The sequence below is a fragment of the Eublepharis macularius genome, chromosome 4, assembly GCF_028583425.1.
Source record: "Eublepharis macularius isolate TG4126 chromosome 4, MPM_Emac_v1.0, whole genome shotgun sequence".
Taxonomy (NCBI): domain Eukaryota; kingdom Metazoa; phylum Chordata; class Lepidosauria; order Squamata; family Eublepharidae; genus Eublepharis; species Eublepharis macularius.
Window position 1 is genome coordinate 2,582,032 of NC_072793.1, and position 17,104 is coordinate 2,599,135.

At 46.0% G+C, this 17,104-nt stretch overlaps 1 protein-coding gene across 1 annotated transcript; it reads left to right on the top strand.

Moving 5' to 3' along the window:
* Positions 1 to 366: 366 nt before the first annotated feature.
* Positions 367 to 648, top strand: SMIM36 (small integral membrane protein 36). Its single transcript, XM_054976030.1, has one exon. It carries the CDS (start codon positions 367 to 369, stop codon positions 646 to 648), a length of 282 nt encoding a protein of 93 aa, XP_054832005.1.
* The last annotated feature ends 16,456 nt before the right edge of the window (positions 649 to 17,104 follow it).

Genomic DNA, 17,104 nt, shown 5'->3' on the forward strand with positions numbered 1-17,104 from the left:
TTTGCTTTATGCCTGCCAAGACTGAGGATGGGGGCGTAGATCACATACAATTCACATTCATGAAGAAAGATGGGTATTGTGCAGCTCTGAAACATTCAAATTCCGTTTCCACTGCTGTTAGCAACATGGTATTAAAAGAAGGAGCTTAAGTTATTAAACTGAGCAGCTTTAGTCATGCATTTAAGGGAGGGGAGGGGGAGAAATCCACTGCTACAAGAGTGCAGAGGATTAAAGTATTTTTACCGCAAAGCCAACACATCTATTCTATCAGTTAGCTGCTGCTCACTAATGCATGTGTGTATGTATATATATATATATATAAATATAAATGATGCATTGAGATTCTGCTAAATATTATGGGAGCCAATGGATTTTTTGGAAATTGACCCTGTTACCTTGAATCTGGTCATCCTTGTAGTTAGCTATGTCATCCTGCTTTTGGTTTTCCTAATTTCTTGTGTGCTATATGACTGTAGAGGGAAAGATCCCAGTAAGGAATATGCTCCTGAGATCCCAACAGAACCGCAGCCTCCAATCCGGCTGGTTGTAATGCAGCAAGGAAATCCTAGTCCCCGCTGGGGTAAAGGACTCGTCCACGCTTTCGAAAATTCTTCAGGTCCCCCAGGAAAAAGGACTACAGTTGTTTAAGAAGGACTTCTGTTTCTCCAGGATTTTAGACAAGGATTTTCTCATCCACCATGTTTACATCCCATCTGCGTAAGGATAACAGAGCAAGGTAAGCGGAAATCAGTAGCTTGTATTACAGAGTGGAATGCGTTCTCCTCCCAAGTAATATTTCAGTTCCATATGATGCCATGGTCTAGACTAGGCCTTACCTACACCTACAGGTAGGTAGGTGGCAGAATGCTGGTACAAAAATGCTTGAAAACACACAAACACCTGAAATCCCGGCTTGGGAGCCATCCTAGAAGAAGCAAGCATTGTATAAAAATAGATTATTGATTCTTCAAAGAAATGAGAGATAAAGATTATTAGAAACACAGGCAAAGGATTCAAAAGAAATAAATACCAAACAGTTGCCTGAACCTTTTTCTTCTGTCAGTCAGTAACTATTGATCTAATCACTGCTGAGATAAAAGGCAATAATTGTTGATCTTAACTGCTAAGGATGATAAAAAGACTATAATAGTCTAAAATGTGTGCAGCAAGAGCAGCCGAGTAAATGCCCCTGAAGGCCTCTTGATGTCTACCCTCTCAGCAGTGTTTCTCATTCCCAGGCTGGCATTTTCAAGGTAATATAAAATGCAGAAACTGGTACCCCCCCACCCCCCCCAAAAAAGGCATTATCTCACACTCACCTGTTTATAAGCGATAGGCCTTTCAGAACAGCCCTCGCAAGAGGCATTTCCTTGGGGTGCGAGAGCACTGTCAGTTGTTGCTTGTGGGTTGCTAATGCACAGACTGAGTGGGTAGTGGACGGGTGCATGAGACAAAGGAGCCCGTAGAAATTACCAGTTCCCATCCCATGCCATTGTTCCCCAGTTCAATCCCTGCTGTTTTCCCCTTGTCTCATGCACAGGGTTTGCTAGGCAAAATCCAGTTCCTCTTGCCGAACGGGTGTCTTGCATTTTGGGAACTAACCCCCCCCCCTTTTTCATTCAGTAAGTATTTTAAACGTCCTCCCCAATGGCTAAACATCTTGAAAGCCTAAAAGGGGAATGCAACGGCATGACTCAAAACAGTTTCATGCTACATGGCAGCTGGTACAGCCTTTGCTTTTGTAACCTGAACAACTCGCGTTCCTCCCACCCAACTTCCCCATTTGGCTGGGTGGACTAATGGACGTCAGCAGAGTGCATTTGGCTTCTACCCTCTCCTCCGGGGAACTTAGGGGGAAGTGATTTCTGCCTGCCACAACTGATCTGGTCTCCCTCTTCTTGAGCACCTCCTGGTTGCGAGAGCTGGCCTAGGCTAGAGGACCCAAGGAACTTAGGAGGGGCAGCAACTCTGTGAAGTCACTTAAGCTAGGGCAGAATGAGGTGTTCAAGAAGCAGGGCCAAACCTTTCATTCTCTGATCTCATACAAGCATGTAATATAGTCTCTTCATTTCCAAAATGTCCAAAAAAAAAGGCATTTTCTTGGGCTTACAGACCAAGGGTGCCATGTTCTATGGCAGCCAGAGGTGCCAGGTCCCCCTGGGGCTCAAAGTGGGGGGGGAGGCACCAGGGTGAAAGCAGGGAGAAGGTGGCAGTAGGGCCATGCAGACTCATCAGCCAGGACATCCTCTTTCTTCTACAAAAGGAGGGGACAGCAGGGTGAAAATGGCGGTGGCAAGCAGCTGCCTGCACCCCCAGACATGCCTCCATCTGGAGCGCGGGGGGAGGGACCGGACAAACAGCCTGTGGAGGCAGCAGGTGGGCAATCCTCCACCCCCACCCCCCAATCTGGCACACTGAGGTGAAGCAGTGAGGCCACACCTCCAGGTGAACTGGCCAGCCAGCAAGCCCCTGTGCTTTGGGCTGCCTTGCTGCACACCTGTTCGGGATGGGATCTCTGGGTTAAAAAACTACAAAACAATTAAAAATGGCATCATATCTAGCTTGGCCCTAAGTGAGCATCCACTGCAGGTTTAGGAATGCATGTCTGCTGTATGCACTTTTCACATGACAGTAGTGTCCCTAACACACACTGTGTGTGTGTATCTGTTCAAATCGCTCCCTCCCAGTTCCTCTTTGCAGCTAGTTTATGCAACTGGAGTTCTGGCTGCAGAGTGTAGTTTGGCCCTAGGATGATGTGCAAAAAATCCCAGAACAAATGGAAGTGTGCCGCACAAAGAATTGATTGGCCTGGATTACCCAAGGTTGGTGGATGGCCTGTCTTTCAACATGGTTGTTTAACCATGAAAATAGTACACTATCAGAATCTGCACAGTTTCAAAGATCAATGAACATTTTTGTTCAGAAAAGTAACCCAAATCATTTATCAGAAAGAATTTTTCATCCATTACCACCTGAATCAGGAAGTGTCTTTATGTGGTTTATAGCAATCCACACTGCAACCCTTTCCTAATGGACAGTTTCAGTTTCTATGAAAAGAGCCCACATCAGAAACTGCAGTTTACATATTCACTGTTTTCTTTTGATTGAAGGGGCTTTCAACTGAAAGTGGACCCCCCCCCCCCATACTGAGCAAACAAGACTTCCTTATTTTGTACACAACTTCCTTCAACAGTAACATTAATTAATGGGGCAAGGATAATGCACAGTTTAGGTGCCAGCAGAGGAAATGCATTGTGACAAGCCTACCTTAAATATCCACTATAAAGATTTGTAAAATCGATTTTTTAAAAACCCTCTAATTACAGTATTGGATGACGTAAGCCAAAATATCCTTGGAAAAGAATTGTAGTCCAGTGAGACTGAATCACGTTGTAACAGTCATTACATAAGTCAATGCCATTGATCTGAAAAAGAAGGAAGCTGTTTCTCACAAATATGTACTGCTTAATTTCTAAAATGGGAGAGGTGAGAAGAACTCAGCCAACAGAGGTGACTTCAAAATAAAGGAAAGGCACTTGACGCATGCTCTGGGATACTCTTTCCTAGATAGGTTTAGATATAGGCATCTATCTCCTGAGAAGCCTTAGGCAGCTAGTTAGCTTTTCTATATCAGATCATTAATCTCAAGGCAAAATGTACACCCCAACAATGTTTTTGTTTCGTATGGGGTATGGTACATAAGTAAAAATACTAGAGAACCCTTTCTTCCACTTTATCTTTTTATTAAAACAAAATATTTACTTAAAACTTAACTTGAAAGAATATGATAATACCATCCACTGATTTTACATAGATAATTAAAGGAGCGCATTAAGCTCATTAAAATGTTTTGCCAAAAGCAAACAAATTTCAAGGGAAGAGCCCTTTCTAAGAAGGAGCCAATAATCAATGTTGACTCTGATATTTATAACCTACCTTAAATATCCATTGGCTTTCTTTTCAATCATCTTCCAGCATTAACTGTCCCACCTGATAGGGCTCACATTCTTGGCTAACTAATTATAATACCAGATGCCATACAAACTGATCCATTGGATATCTTATGTTGAATGATTGAATTATTTTCTATATTTTGGAATCTGCCTTGAGTCTCAGTGAGAAAGGTGGGCTATACATGAAGTAAATAAATTAATAAGTAAATATATGTATGTAACTTCCAAAAAACATATACATGTTGCGTTAACACATTCTTGTTACTTTTAACCATAACCAAGAACATAAAAAATAGTGATTACAATTTCTTCATAAACCAATGTAACCTATCTTTGAACTATATGGTCATTATATTTAGTTTGATGTTCTTGACATTCTCAGATGTTTCTAGCATCTGGGCCCCAACATATATCTATTGATATTAATTGTATCATTTCTAAACTCTGTTAATGAGAGAAGAGTCAATCCCTCCCAAATTGCAAGATATGTGCACCTTTATTACTTCAGCTCTGATTGGATTACTTTATTACTTCAGCTGCTGAAGTGTTTTTTTTTCTTTGCCTAAGAGGCTGGCTTGACTCACTTGCTTGAGATACCTGGAACATCTGATTTTTGTATTTTTGATTAAATAAGTAATTGCTTTTAGAGAGTGAGCCTCCTTGAGGCATGGAACACCTGAAAAGAAGTACAGATTTCCAAGGAACAACAACAACAACAACAACAACAACAACATTTGATTTATATACCGCCCTTCAGGACAACTTAATGCCCACTCAGAGTGGTTTACAAAGTATGTCATTATTATCCCCACAACAAAACACCCTGTGAGGTGGGTGGGCTGAGAGAGCTCCAGAGAACTGTGACTAGCCCAAGGTCACCCCAGGAGTGGGGAATCAAACCCGGCTCTCCAGATTAGAGTCCCGCGCTCTTAACCACTACACCAAACTGGTAGTATTCATAACTATAATGTCCCTGCCTTTATCAGCTGGTTTAATAGCAATAGTTAAATCCTCCTTTAAAGCTCCAACAGCTCTCCACTCAGAATATATGTGCATGATTGTGCATATTGTACAAACTCCTCACATATGGTTAGTATTGATTTTGGAAGGGTGCACAAAAAAAGGTTGAATTAGCCCACTCAGCACATGGAAACAGAGAGAGTGTTTGAAAAGGCTCGTCTGCTGGGTCCTTCCTATTCCATACATTGATTCTCTCCTCCTCCTATGCAGCCAAGCTGGCACCAGCAGAGCAAGCCCAGGCAGTTCATGTAACTGCTCAGCACACCCTGCCTTAAGTGGCTCTGGGACAAATGTCCCACTTGCCCAAGTAATGGGATATACATGCGCCAGCAGGAAGAGTGTTTTGCAAGAGCAGAGGAAGCTGTGTGTGTCTGTTTCTTATGATCTCGCTGCTGACATGCGAACAGCAGTGGGAGCTGATCTGTTGAAGCTCAACTTCCTGCAACAGTTCACTAGACTTTGCCCTGACACATCGCAGACCAGGTAGCAGAAGGCCACTGGGATATGTTGCTTTATGGTTAAGAACTTGCTGACAACGAGCCTGTACTATTCACATTCCACAGATCTGAACATACCTTGTCGGTTGTTAGGAGGATACAAACTAGAGGCATGCTGTTGCATTCCCACTGTCAATCTTCATAATTTTTTATGCCTCCTCCACCCGCAAGTTTGGGCATTAGCAAAGTGTCTTACCAAAGTTGAGGGAAAGTGCTTTATCTACAAAACAGGCTGCATGCCTTTTTTCAAAAAAATGAAATGTACCAGAATATTCAGTAGTTTGGGGAACTTACATAACAACAATAGCTCTCTATTTGTCTGGAATAGACAGAATCTCTTGTTTGAAAACTGTATCAGAAAATATTTGTTAGGATTTTGTCCGGGGTCAGAGGCTCAGCCCCTGGACTTGCCGGGAGAAGAGGATGGGAGATGGCCGAGAGACAGCAGAGTGAATCAGTGTGAGTTTGAGAAGGAGAGAGAACGGAGGAGGAGGAGGAGGAAAAGGAAGATGTTCTGTAGGGAAGGGAGAGGAGGCAAGGGGCCGACCAGGCGGAGGAGTGGGCGAGAGGGTGCGAGGCCACAAACCCGACACTGTCTATGACCCTGAAAGCTGCTCCCCAGGAACCCTTGACAGACGCCCAGACGCACAGAGCTGTAGGGCCACAGCCGAGTCAAGGCCAGGCTGTTTACCTCAGACCGCTGCACGGTGCAAGGGCAACTCGTGCAGCTATGCCCCAGCTGAGGGGAGGGGGCAAAGCAGACACAGGAAGGCCCCCGCTGGGTGGTAAGGCGTCAGGCGCAGCTATGCTCGGGCGGGGACCTGACACATTTATTGATATTTGGCTTCTGATCTGTCTATTTATATATGCAGCATCGAACAGTGCAATCCTAAGCAGAATTAGACCTTTCTAAGTCTGTTGAATTCAGCTGAATTTGCAAATCCCATGTGCAAAGGACAGAGTTCTTAAGTTTTGACTGTCTGCCAAATTACAGTCTCTGTCTCTGTAGTTGATGACCCTATATGCGGGCTGAATTTCCAAATGTTTTACTATTTGGAAAGTGATCCTTTATGACAACTAAGTATAAAGATGAGGGGGCACGTGGCTTTGATTCCCAAGGGAATGGAAGCATTTTAGGAGAGCTCCATCCTCCTTAACCCTCAATCCCCTGTAAAATAAATACTCCTTAACTCAAAAAATTCTTACTATCATAAAACAAGCCTCTAAGAAAACCAAGTTTCAATCTAAAATTGTTAAAGACTTAGAGCGCTGTTTTTCTGTCACGAGTGACTCCAAACCGGAGAGGAACAACAGTGAAGAACAACATAAAATGGTGGCCAAGAGAACAGAGATTGCTGAGGCACAGGTAACTCCCTCAGAAATTACTCTCGATCCCCAGTTGCAGTATTTAGAACAAAGATTATCGAATCAAATGGCCAAACTGTTACAACCTCTAGCAAATCAATGATCAGAAATATGAACAGAACTGAATAAAACGAACAAGAAATCAGAATTGGCTCTAAATTTGTGTCAGAAATCTCAAAGTGATATAAAAGATCTTCAGCACCTGACTGAGTCTCACCGGGAAAAAATTCTCAGTCTTGAGATAAAGGCCCGGCAGAGGAATTTAAAGATAAGGGGGGTGGAAGACTCATTTGCCCCCAGTGAAAATCTGAAGGCAGCCCTGACCACGTGGCTCGTCAGGCACTTCAGGCTGGGAGAGGAGGCCCCCCCCCCAGCCCTTCATCAGCAAGGCCTACAGGGTCGGCTCAGAGAGGCTCTTCAGAAACAAGCCAGGCCCGAGGGACATTATAATCAAGATTACAGAAGACTCAATGCGACTGAAAATACTGCAAGAAGCCAGAAGTAAGGGCTTTATCCCTCTTAAAGGAGCCTCGATACTCATTTTTGAAGACCTGCCTAAAGAAACCTTGACAAAACGAAAAGAACTGAAACCTATAACTGAAGTGCTCAGAAAATCTAACATATGCTACAAGTGGCTGCAAAGTGTTAGTGATTATTCAAGGCAAGCAATACACAGCATAGGATTTAGAAACGGGGGTGGAGCTTCTGACTGCTTTGGGAATAGAGACACCCATGGAGGTCAGCAGGGACAGCAACAAGAGGAAGCAGCTGTTAACTCCGTCACCCCCACAAGGGAGCAAGATCCCAATAAGAGGCTTTTAAGCAAGCTTTAAACATTTACTGCGCAATCCTATGGCCGGCCCCAACGCCGGCGTGCCTGCACAGACGGAGCAGTGGCGCCGCCAGGCCGTATCCTGTGCCAGCAAAGTGCAGCGGAGCCAGCCCCGGCAGCAGCGCAGAGATGCAAATTGGGAGAACCAGAAAGCATTGTGGGCGGGCCTGATGCGCGGCCACCGCCGGGCGCAGCCAAAGGGTGCTGTTCCCCACAAGCAGCAGGGGGAGGGGCCAGGATAGGCGCAGCCAATGGGCAGCACGCGATCCCGGCCAGGCCCCAGAGCAGCAGGCAAATCACGCCCATGCCGGCAGATCACCCCGGCTCGTGCGTTGGGCGGGGCTCGCAGTCGGGAAGGAGAGGGGTGGGCATGGTCTGAGGAGCCTTTCCACCATTTGCCCAATGCAGCGCCAAGTCCGTGGCGGCTGCATCCAGAGAGCTTGGCATGGGACTGGCAGGCGCCCTGCCATGAGGAATCCAGGGCAGCAGCCAGTCCCAGCAGTAGGGAACAGCCACCAAGTCGCGCCGAAGGGGAGGGTTGGCCTGAGGCCGCCACCAAGAGGCAGACACAGCGGGCCCGCCCCCGTCCCCATCCCAAGGCAAAGACCACAGACACCCGTTGCACAGAAATCAGTCTTTATTATTATACCATCCCACCTCCCCCAGCAGACGTGAGGAAAGGGAGGCGTGTAGGAGAGGGTGGGTGTCGAGGGACATGGGGAGGCAGGGCTGGGCAGAGCCCATTTGGAAGGACAGGCAGCCAGGGGCCCGTCGACGGCCCGGATGCTGCCTCGCCAGCCCCCTCCCCGCTCGCCCCCTGTGCTGTCCGGCGCCTGTGCGAGTGCATGGTCAGAAGCAGCTGCCCCTCCACCCAGCCTTCCCGGCTGCGGCGACCAGGTCACGCGGCCAAGCCCTGCTCCGCTGCCCCTGGCCCCCCTGGACCCGGCCCTATTGCCTCCAGCAGCTGTATAACACCCTGGGCTGTGGCCCCGCCTGTCCAGCAGAACACCCCCCCCCGCAAGGCGGCAGCGGGGCTCACCGGCGAGGCCGGCGGCCGGACCCCTTGGCCATCCACGGGCCCGGCCTCTCACAGGCAACTGGGCCCGAGGGAGGGGTGCCTCTGGGGCAGGTGGAGCTGCTGCAGCGGGTGGGGCCGACGGGTCGAGGATGGCGACGAGCCACCCGAGCAGGGCTTCGGCACGGGCTTGAGAGGCACGGAGCCCCTCTCCCACCTCCAGTACCGCGGCCATGAACTCCTGGCCGCGGTTGTTCGCCTCCTCCCATGCGGCGTGCACCTCTAGCTGCTCCCTCTCGATTGCCACCCACATTGCGGCTAGTGTCGGGGGAAGCCGTTGGGCAGGGCAGAGCCACGCGGAGCCTCGGACACACCCCACCCCTCCCAACAACCACGCCATGTTGATGCGGGAGCCTTGCAACTGCCCCGCAGGATGGATGCGAGGCGGGACACCGCGGGGTGGAGGGTGTTGGAATGACCAATGGGGCTGCCGCAGACACCCGAGGGGCTGGACCCACTCTGGGAGGCAGCCGCTCATGGGACTTTGTTGCTGTGGCTGCGGCTGCAACGGGAGCGACCCTCCCCAGGCGCGCGAGACCTCCTGCCTGGGATACGGCATCTGTCTGCCGCTACCCTAGTTTCTTCACTGATGGAGCTAGGGTTCCAGTGAGCGGACTGTTTCCCCTGCCATCTCCCGCCCCCTTGCAGCAGCACCCCCGGCCACCCTCTCCCTGGCTTATCGGGTGCCAGCTGCTCGCCCTACCAGGGATTGATCGCCCTTGGTGGCTCCCCCCTCCCCGCTGACATGCCCTGCCCCAACCCCTCTACCTGACGTTACTGTGAGGGGAGGGGGGTGGGGAGGCAGAACGGGGTCTGTCAGATACATTTGTGGCGATGTGCAGGTGGAGATATGTGACGGGAGTGTTGGGGGAGGGGCAGAGGACTAAGTCAGGCTCGCAGACACAGAAGGCAGTTGTTTTACAACTCGTTTTATTGCACTGGAACATGTGGGCTTGTTTTTAGGCTAGCAAGGGAGCCGGGGAATTCGTCACAGCCCTCCTTCCCGCTCGGCGGGGCGGGGCTGAGATGCAGGCCGCAGCGCGAAAGTGCTTCCTGGGCTGCAGCCAACCCTCCATCAGAGATGTTTGGGGAGGGCAGGACGTGGGGGAGCAGCCCTGCCCTGGACGTGCCTGCAGGAGAAAAAGACACATGTGGGCTTTGCCTCGTTCCACTGGCGAGGATGCACTCGGCCTTGGCAAGCCTTTACCTTTAAGGGAAGGAATGAGCTGGTCATAACAAACACCTGGTCGCATGTGGTTTTTGGGGCGCCTGCCTCTGAGGCGGCCAGGGGCGGCCAGGGGCGGCCATGGTTGCCCCCCACCCCTGCTGGACCTCACCCGAAGCGGCAAGTGAGCGGGTGGGGTCAGGTGAATGGGCAGTTTGCACTAATCCCCCCTCCCCTACCTCCCCCTCACCTGTCAGCGCTCCATCAGTCAACACCAGGCGGGAATACCGGAGTCAGGGTACCTGCAAGGAAATGGGAGAGGCTGCTGTAAATTCGCCAAGTGTCACTCCCTTCTCTCACGGAAGGGTTAATTTGTTTGTGCTTAGTTAGAAGCAACTAGCTTGCATGAGTCCAATTAGATGTTGAGTTGTTCTTCCTGTCGGGGTAAAAAGGGGGTTAGCCAGACATTTGCACTTCTTCCCTTTTACGGGAAGTCCCCCGAGTGCATTCTGTGCCTGCCACTGTGAATGCCCTCACCCCCGTTCGGTGTTCAAAGGGGCAACGCCACACAGCACATGGACAGAGCCTCCGGCGACGTGCTCACTTACCTGAGGGTTTTGGCCGGCGCTGGCCGGATGTTTTGTAGGGCGCGGTCGCAGGTGATTGGGTGCGGAGAGGGGGGCTCGTCCACGCCGGGCGCGCATGCTGATTGGTCCCCGGGATAGTTCGCATCCTATGCTCCTTCGGGCCATGGAGGCGGGGCTGAGCACTCGGAGAGGGGGCCGGTTTTTCGCCGTTCCATGAGCGCCTATGGGCTACGCCTTCTTTTTCCGTGGCGTAGCTTTTTTGCGCCGCTGTGGGTGTTCCCGCTTCTGGAGGGGCTTAGGGAGTGGACTAACTCCGACCCCGCCCTGTTCCCTGCCCCCCCCATGCCGGCGCAGGGCTCTACGCCACTCCTCCGCCTCCGCCCGGGCGCCTGAGGCTTGCGCTGGTGCCGGCCCGCCGGCGGGCCAGCGCCGCGTCCCAGCGCGGGCGCAGGGTGGCTTACGCGGGCGTAAAGCCCAGATACGCCATCGCAAGCCTTAGTTCGGTTCCTATTCACTTTCCCCGCCCCTCTTAGGATTGGGCTGTTATATACAAAGAATGAGAGACATAGTTGTGATTTAATAGGAGTTAGGGGTAATCAAATATTTATATGGGTATGATCACAGGGGTTTGGGGGGAGGGTAAAGTTCTGCTAAGACAGCTCCGTAGGTTTTTTTTATAGCTCAAGACTTGGGGACTCCCCCCCCCCCCAAAGCTAGAGTCTAACTCTAGCTTAAGAGCTATTGCTGGGGAAACTGGGTAGTTTTTTGTTCTTAAAGTTATTAAAAGTTTTATTAAAATTTTTATAACTAAAGATCTCAAATTAATATAAGGGGGAGGGGGAGGGGGGAGTTAATGTTTGCATCTTACAAGGCTTTGAATAAGTTTTCCAGGTTATACAAGTTTACAACTAAATATTTTTAATACTGATCAATTGTTATTGATTGTTATTTGAGTAATTGCAGGATTTAATAATTTGATTAATAATTACATAACTATTGGCTTAAATACATTGATTAAGAAATTGATTAATATTTATATACCTATTGAATTAATTACAGTGATTAATTACTTGATTAATTATTATATAACTGTTTGAGTAACTACAGAGTTATTTATATTACCAAAGAACATTTCTTCCATATTATAATATTATATTATATATAGATATATATTTTTAATATTTAAATAGTAACCAATCAATTTAACATACTATTTAATTGTAATATTGTTATCAATTGTTGTAATAGGAAACATTTTAAGGGTTGTTAACTACAAGTTAGGAGTTAATATTAAGTACTGGGGATATTCATACAGTTTATATACATAGAAAAACAGTCATACAGAGTATATACATAGGCCGTCGTCACACGGGCATCTCTTCTGTTAAATTTACAGCATATAGCGTCCTACCTGTTATCGGTACAGTAACGTTTCTTTGGGTCACCTAACGGCTCTTTGCGCCACCAGCTGTCCACACCGAAGCACTCTGTTCTGTTCTCTCTAACCACGCAGAAGCAGCTCCTCCCCCCTTTTTTTTATTATTCTGGCGTTTAATTCCGCTATAACGGAATAACAGCATATAAACATTCCGTTAGAGCAAAATATTATGACCCTTTTGTTTTTCCAACTTTGAAATTATATAAATAGCCCTTTGCCCGCCGAAAACTCCGTGTCTGACGTGATCCCCATCGCTGAAGACTCTGCCATGGCAATTGAGTCATTTTTACTTCAGCAGAAAGTTTGCATTGTGTTATGGCGTTATGGCGTTATAAAGACATAATAAAATTTTTAAAAAGGGGAGCCGTGGGAAGAAATGGATTCTGGGATTGAAGGGAGGGCATAGGGCGTTGCAAGGCGAAATACTTCGATGTGAGGCATTCACACTGAGGCACAAAATAGCGCGACTATCAAGCACAAAGCAGAAGAGAGAAAATCACTACAGTGTTGGAATAAGGTGGGTGTTTGCCGGGAAATAGCACCATTTTAGCGCTAAATAAAAGCCCGTGTGACGACGGCCATAGTAAGACAGAAAAGATTCAGTGAAATACAAGGAGTACTGGTTTAAAGACATCTTAAATATTTGTGTCAACAGTTTTATAACAGGGTGTTTTAGGCTTGCCAGGTTCCTCAAGTCTCCCAGCGGGAGACTGGGACGCTGGCTCCTACCTCATTAGGGGCTGTCCTTGTTGTACCCGCGTGCGCACAAAGCGCGCACATGCTCCTGGTGTGCGTGATGATGTCACTTTTGACATCATCACGCAGGGAGGAAGGGCAGAGAGCGCGGGCAGCTCTCTCTGTCTCTCTCACTGCCGCTGCTGCCATCACGCCCCTTGTTCCTGCTGGCGCGGGCAGTACATGGGCAGCAGCGGCAGCAAGAGAGCTCTCACATGCGCAGCGGCTGCTGCTGCCCCTGTGCTGCCCGCGCCAGCAGGGACAAGGGGTGCAGCAGCAGCAGCGGGTGGTGGCGAGAGAGAGAGCAGGCTGTGGCCACTGCAGCTTGCTCTCTTGGTGCCACTGCCCCTGTGCTGCCCGCACTGGCAGGGACAAGGAGCACGATGGCGGTGACGAGAGAGCAGCCCATGGCCACCGCAGCTCGCTCTCTTGGTGCCGCTGCCACCACACCCCTTGACTCTGCTGGCGCTGGCTGCACAGCGCCAGCAGCGGCCGTGGCGAGAAAGCAGGTGACGGCAGTGAGAGCAGTGTGCTTTTGCAGCCACCGCCTGCTTTCTCTCTGCCACCGCCTGCTCTCGTGGTGCAGGAGTGTGCCCCGCACCCAGGGACGCACCGTACCACCCGGGGAGGGGGCGCCCCAGGGAGCGCGCCCCCCCCGCCGGCCCCGTAAGCGGGTGCAGGGGAGGGAGGGTGGGATTGGGAGATCCCCTGACCCGAGTGGGGGGATGGGAACCCTAGGGGTGTTTGCAATATTGGTTTTAGGCATTCTATTTTTTGCTTGCACTCTAGCAGACATTTATTGGAATTGTGTTTATAACAAACAAGGTAACTTTGCTATTTTTGACTTTATTATTAGAGGGAATTGTTTTTAAACGAGTTGAGTTAGGGTAGTTAATTTGGACAAAGCACGACAACACTACTGCCTCAGTTTACAATCGTTAGGATTGTAAAATAGGAAACAATTGTTATCATAGTTAGGTAGTTTCTCATTGGACAAATTTGAATAATTAAATGAATAAAGTACAATAATAAATAAATACAAAATAAGATCCCCTTGGTGGGTTGGAATAATTATAGGTCCTATCATTTTATAAGGGTATTTTAAAGCATAGTATACTCTGTTACAAGTACACTGGGAGTACTAAATAGAAAATTGTATAACTCTTTTAAAGAGGACAAGAGTGCATGATGTGCTCTAAACTTAAAATAACATTTCTTAATGTTAGAGGATTGGGAAACCCCATTAAACATAAGCGCATAATTTCCACTCTAGCAAAAACAAACTCACAAGTTATTCTACTACAAGAAACTCATTTCAGACCAGGAAGTTCTTACATATTAAAAGCCAATTGGATAGGGTCACAATTTCATGCAGAAGGATCGTCCAGATCTAGGGGAGTTGCCATTCTAATGACTAAAAACCTACCTTTCCAAAAGAAAAAGCTTCTCAAGGATCCCAAAAGGAGATTTATTTTTGTTAACGGTACGATAGAAAGACAAACATAGACTTTTGCCTCAATATATGCACCAAACAACCAACAACTTGTCTTCATAGAGGAAACTCTTAACACCTTATCTACCTTTCAGGAAGGTCAGCTGATAATAGGAGGAGACCTGAATTATATCATTAACCACTCTCTAGACAAAGCAGTGCTCAATACCAAAATAGTTAAAAATAAAAAGAAAAAACAAAAAAGGACATCTTTTACAAGGCTTGCCACATCGCTTCAGAATAACAATCTCCTAGATGCATGGAGGCACACTCATGTAGGAGAAAAAGACTTTTCATATTACTCCCCCAGACACAAAATTTATACGAGGATAGATTATATCCTTATTTCTTCCTCTCCAGGCAATAAACTTTCAAGTTCTGAAATAGGTAATATATTAATATCAGATCACGCATGGGTCAGCATAACGACTGAAAATAAGGGGAGCCAATCTCAGAATAGGCAGTGGTGCTTTCCAAAAAAATTATTGTATGATCAACAAAGTTCAGCAGAAATAGAAAAAAATTTAGAGACAATCATAGCAGAGAATAGTTCGCAAGAGGTAGACCCACACATTTTCTGGGATACTGTTAAAACAGTAGCTAGGGGACATATAATTTCACTAACTTCCGGAATTAATAAGGAAAAAATAAAGCAAAAACAGGAACTCTTGGCCAAAATTAAACAGTTGGAAACAAACCATAAAAAAACAGGTAAAGAAAAAAATTATAGAAAACTGCTTAACAAACGTAAGGTTTTGGAAACATTAGAAACAAGGGATATTCACAAAAACGTGTTATATCTTAAACAGAAATACTGGTTCAACTCACCTAAGGCCCTTCGTATGCTTTCTAACAGAAGAAAAAAGAAAAGAGGGTCTACCACGATTAATAGTCTTAAGGCTGAAAAAAGAAATGTGCAAACTACTACTAAGGAAATCTTAAACATCTTCACTGACTCCTATTCTATTTTATACTCCTCAAAGGCCCCGGATGAGGTTAAAATTACCAACTTTCTAGGAAAGATTAGAAATTTTACTAAATTAGCTATGGCAGATAGAGAATTTCTGGAAAGACCAATTGCCCAACAAGAAATTTTAGAAGCTATAAAAAATGCCAAAAATAATAAAACGACAGGTCCAGATGGGTTCCCTGTGGAATTTTATAAAAAATATGCAAAGTTACTAGCCATCTAACAAAGACATGCAATGCCATAGCAACATCAGAGAAAACATCACCTACTTGGGAAATGGCTACGATAATAATAATTCCAAAGCACGGTAAAGATCCATTAAATCCAGCTTCTTACAGGCCCATCTCAATACTTAATCATGACTACAAACTCCTTACTGCAATAATGACAAAACGTCTTAATACTTTTATAGAGAAATATATTCAATCAGATCAAGCAGGCTTCATTCCAAAACGTGACATAACTAATAACATTCATAGAACTTTAAATCTCCTCGCTCATTGTAAACTTAATAAAATAGAAGCGGCCTTTCTAGCCTTAGATGTGGAAAAGGCCTTTGATTCGGTTGAAATCAAATACCTAATTAAAACTATGCAAATGATGAACTTTGGCGATAACTTTCTATCTTTAATCCAATCTATCTATAATCAACCAAAAGCAAATATCAAGGTAAATGGGCAGTTATCAAATTCAATCAACATTGGACGTGGAACTAGGCAGGGATGCCCGCTGTCACCTATACTGTTTGCCATCATCGCCCTTGAGCCGCTAGCGATAGCGATTAGAGAAAATGACTCCATAAATGGTATAGATATAGGGACATCCAAGTATAAAATCAGCTTATTCGCTGACGATATGTTGCTCTATCTGAAAAACGCCAGTCAGTCTTTAAATCATTTACATCACCTTTTAGAAATCTTTGGTAGAATTTCAGGACTGATAGTAAACCAAGAAAAATCCCAAATTTTGTCAGTGAATTTGCCTGGTCACAGGATAAATCAGATAAAAAACTCATATAACTTCCAATGGACTGATAAACAGTTAACTTATCTAGGTATTAAAATATCAGTGGATGTTAATGATCTTATTAAACTTAATCATGATAAAATAATTTCAGACATAAAATCAGATACGCAAAATAAGAAAAAACTGAACCTTTCTTGGTGGGATAGATTCCACATAATTAAATCCTTCTACGTACCAAAACTTCTATTCCTGTTTAGATCTATTCCGGTGAAAATATCAATAACCCAACTGCAAAAATGGCAATCAGTTCTGAATAGATTTTTGTGGCAAAACAAACCTCCATGGGTCTCTTTTAACATCCTCTCGTTGAAACATTCAAAAGGAGGTTTAAATTTTCCCGACTTGGCAATTTACCAAAAAGCAGTTAGTCTGTTTACTGTTCTACAACTCTTATCAGCACCTGAACTCTCTAGTTGGACTATACCATTGTGTTCACTCCCAAAATCATTCTCACTTGGTGACTTGATTTGGAATCAAAGGAAGGATTTCCCTCCATTAAATAACATATTTCTGTCAGCAATACTATCAGAATGGGATTTAATAAGAGATAAAATAGTTCCTAAGATTTCAAGATTCTCCTCCTTTCACAATCAAACATGGTTTCCACCAGGAAAAAACAGTATTTATAACTTGGCTCTCAAAGATATGCAACTCAATAGGCTTATAGACATAGCTTCTGGGAAAGATATTATGTCAAAACAAGAACTGGAAAATGCAACACAAAAGAAAATTTATTGGTATGTTTACCTGAAGATTAAAAACATGACAGAGAGTATAAATATTTAAAAAATTATGAGTACCCCTTTGACTGATTTTGAACAAATTTTAAATAATACACAGAGGGAGAAAAAGGGGATGGTATCTAAAATATATGCTATTCTGCTCTCTTGTCTAAAAAGTACTGACTTACCCTGCCAATCCAAATGGCATCAGGATTGCAATATCGAAA

Excerpts from the sequence above, each read along its gene's own strand:
- SMIM36 (XM_054976030.1), top strand. The coding sequence starts at position 367 with ATGGATTTTTTGGAAATTGACCCTGTTACCTTGAATCTGGTCATCCTT.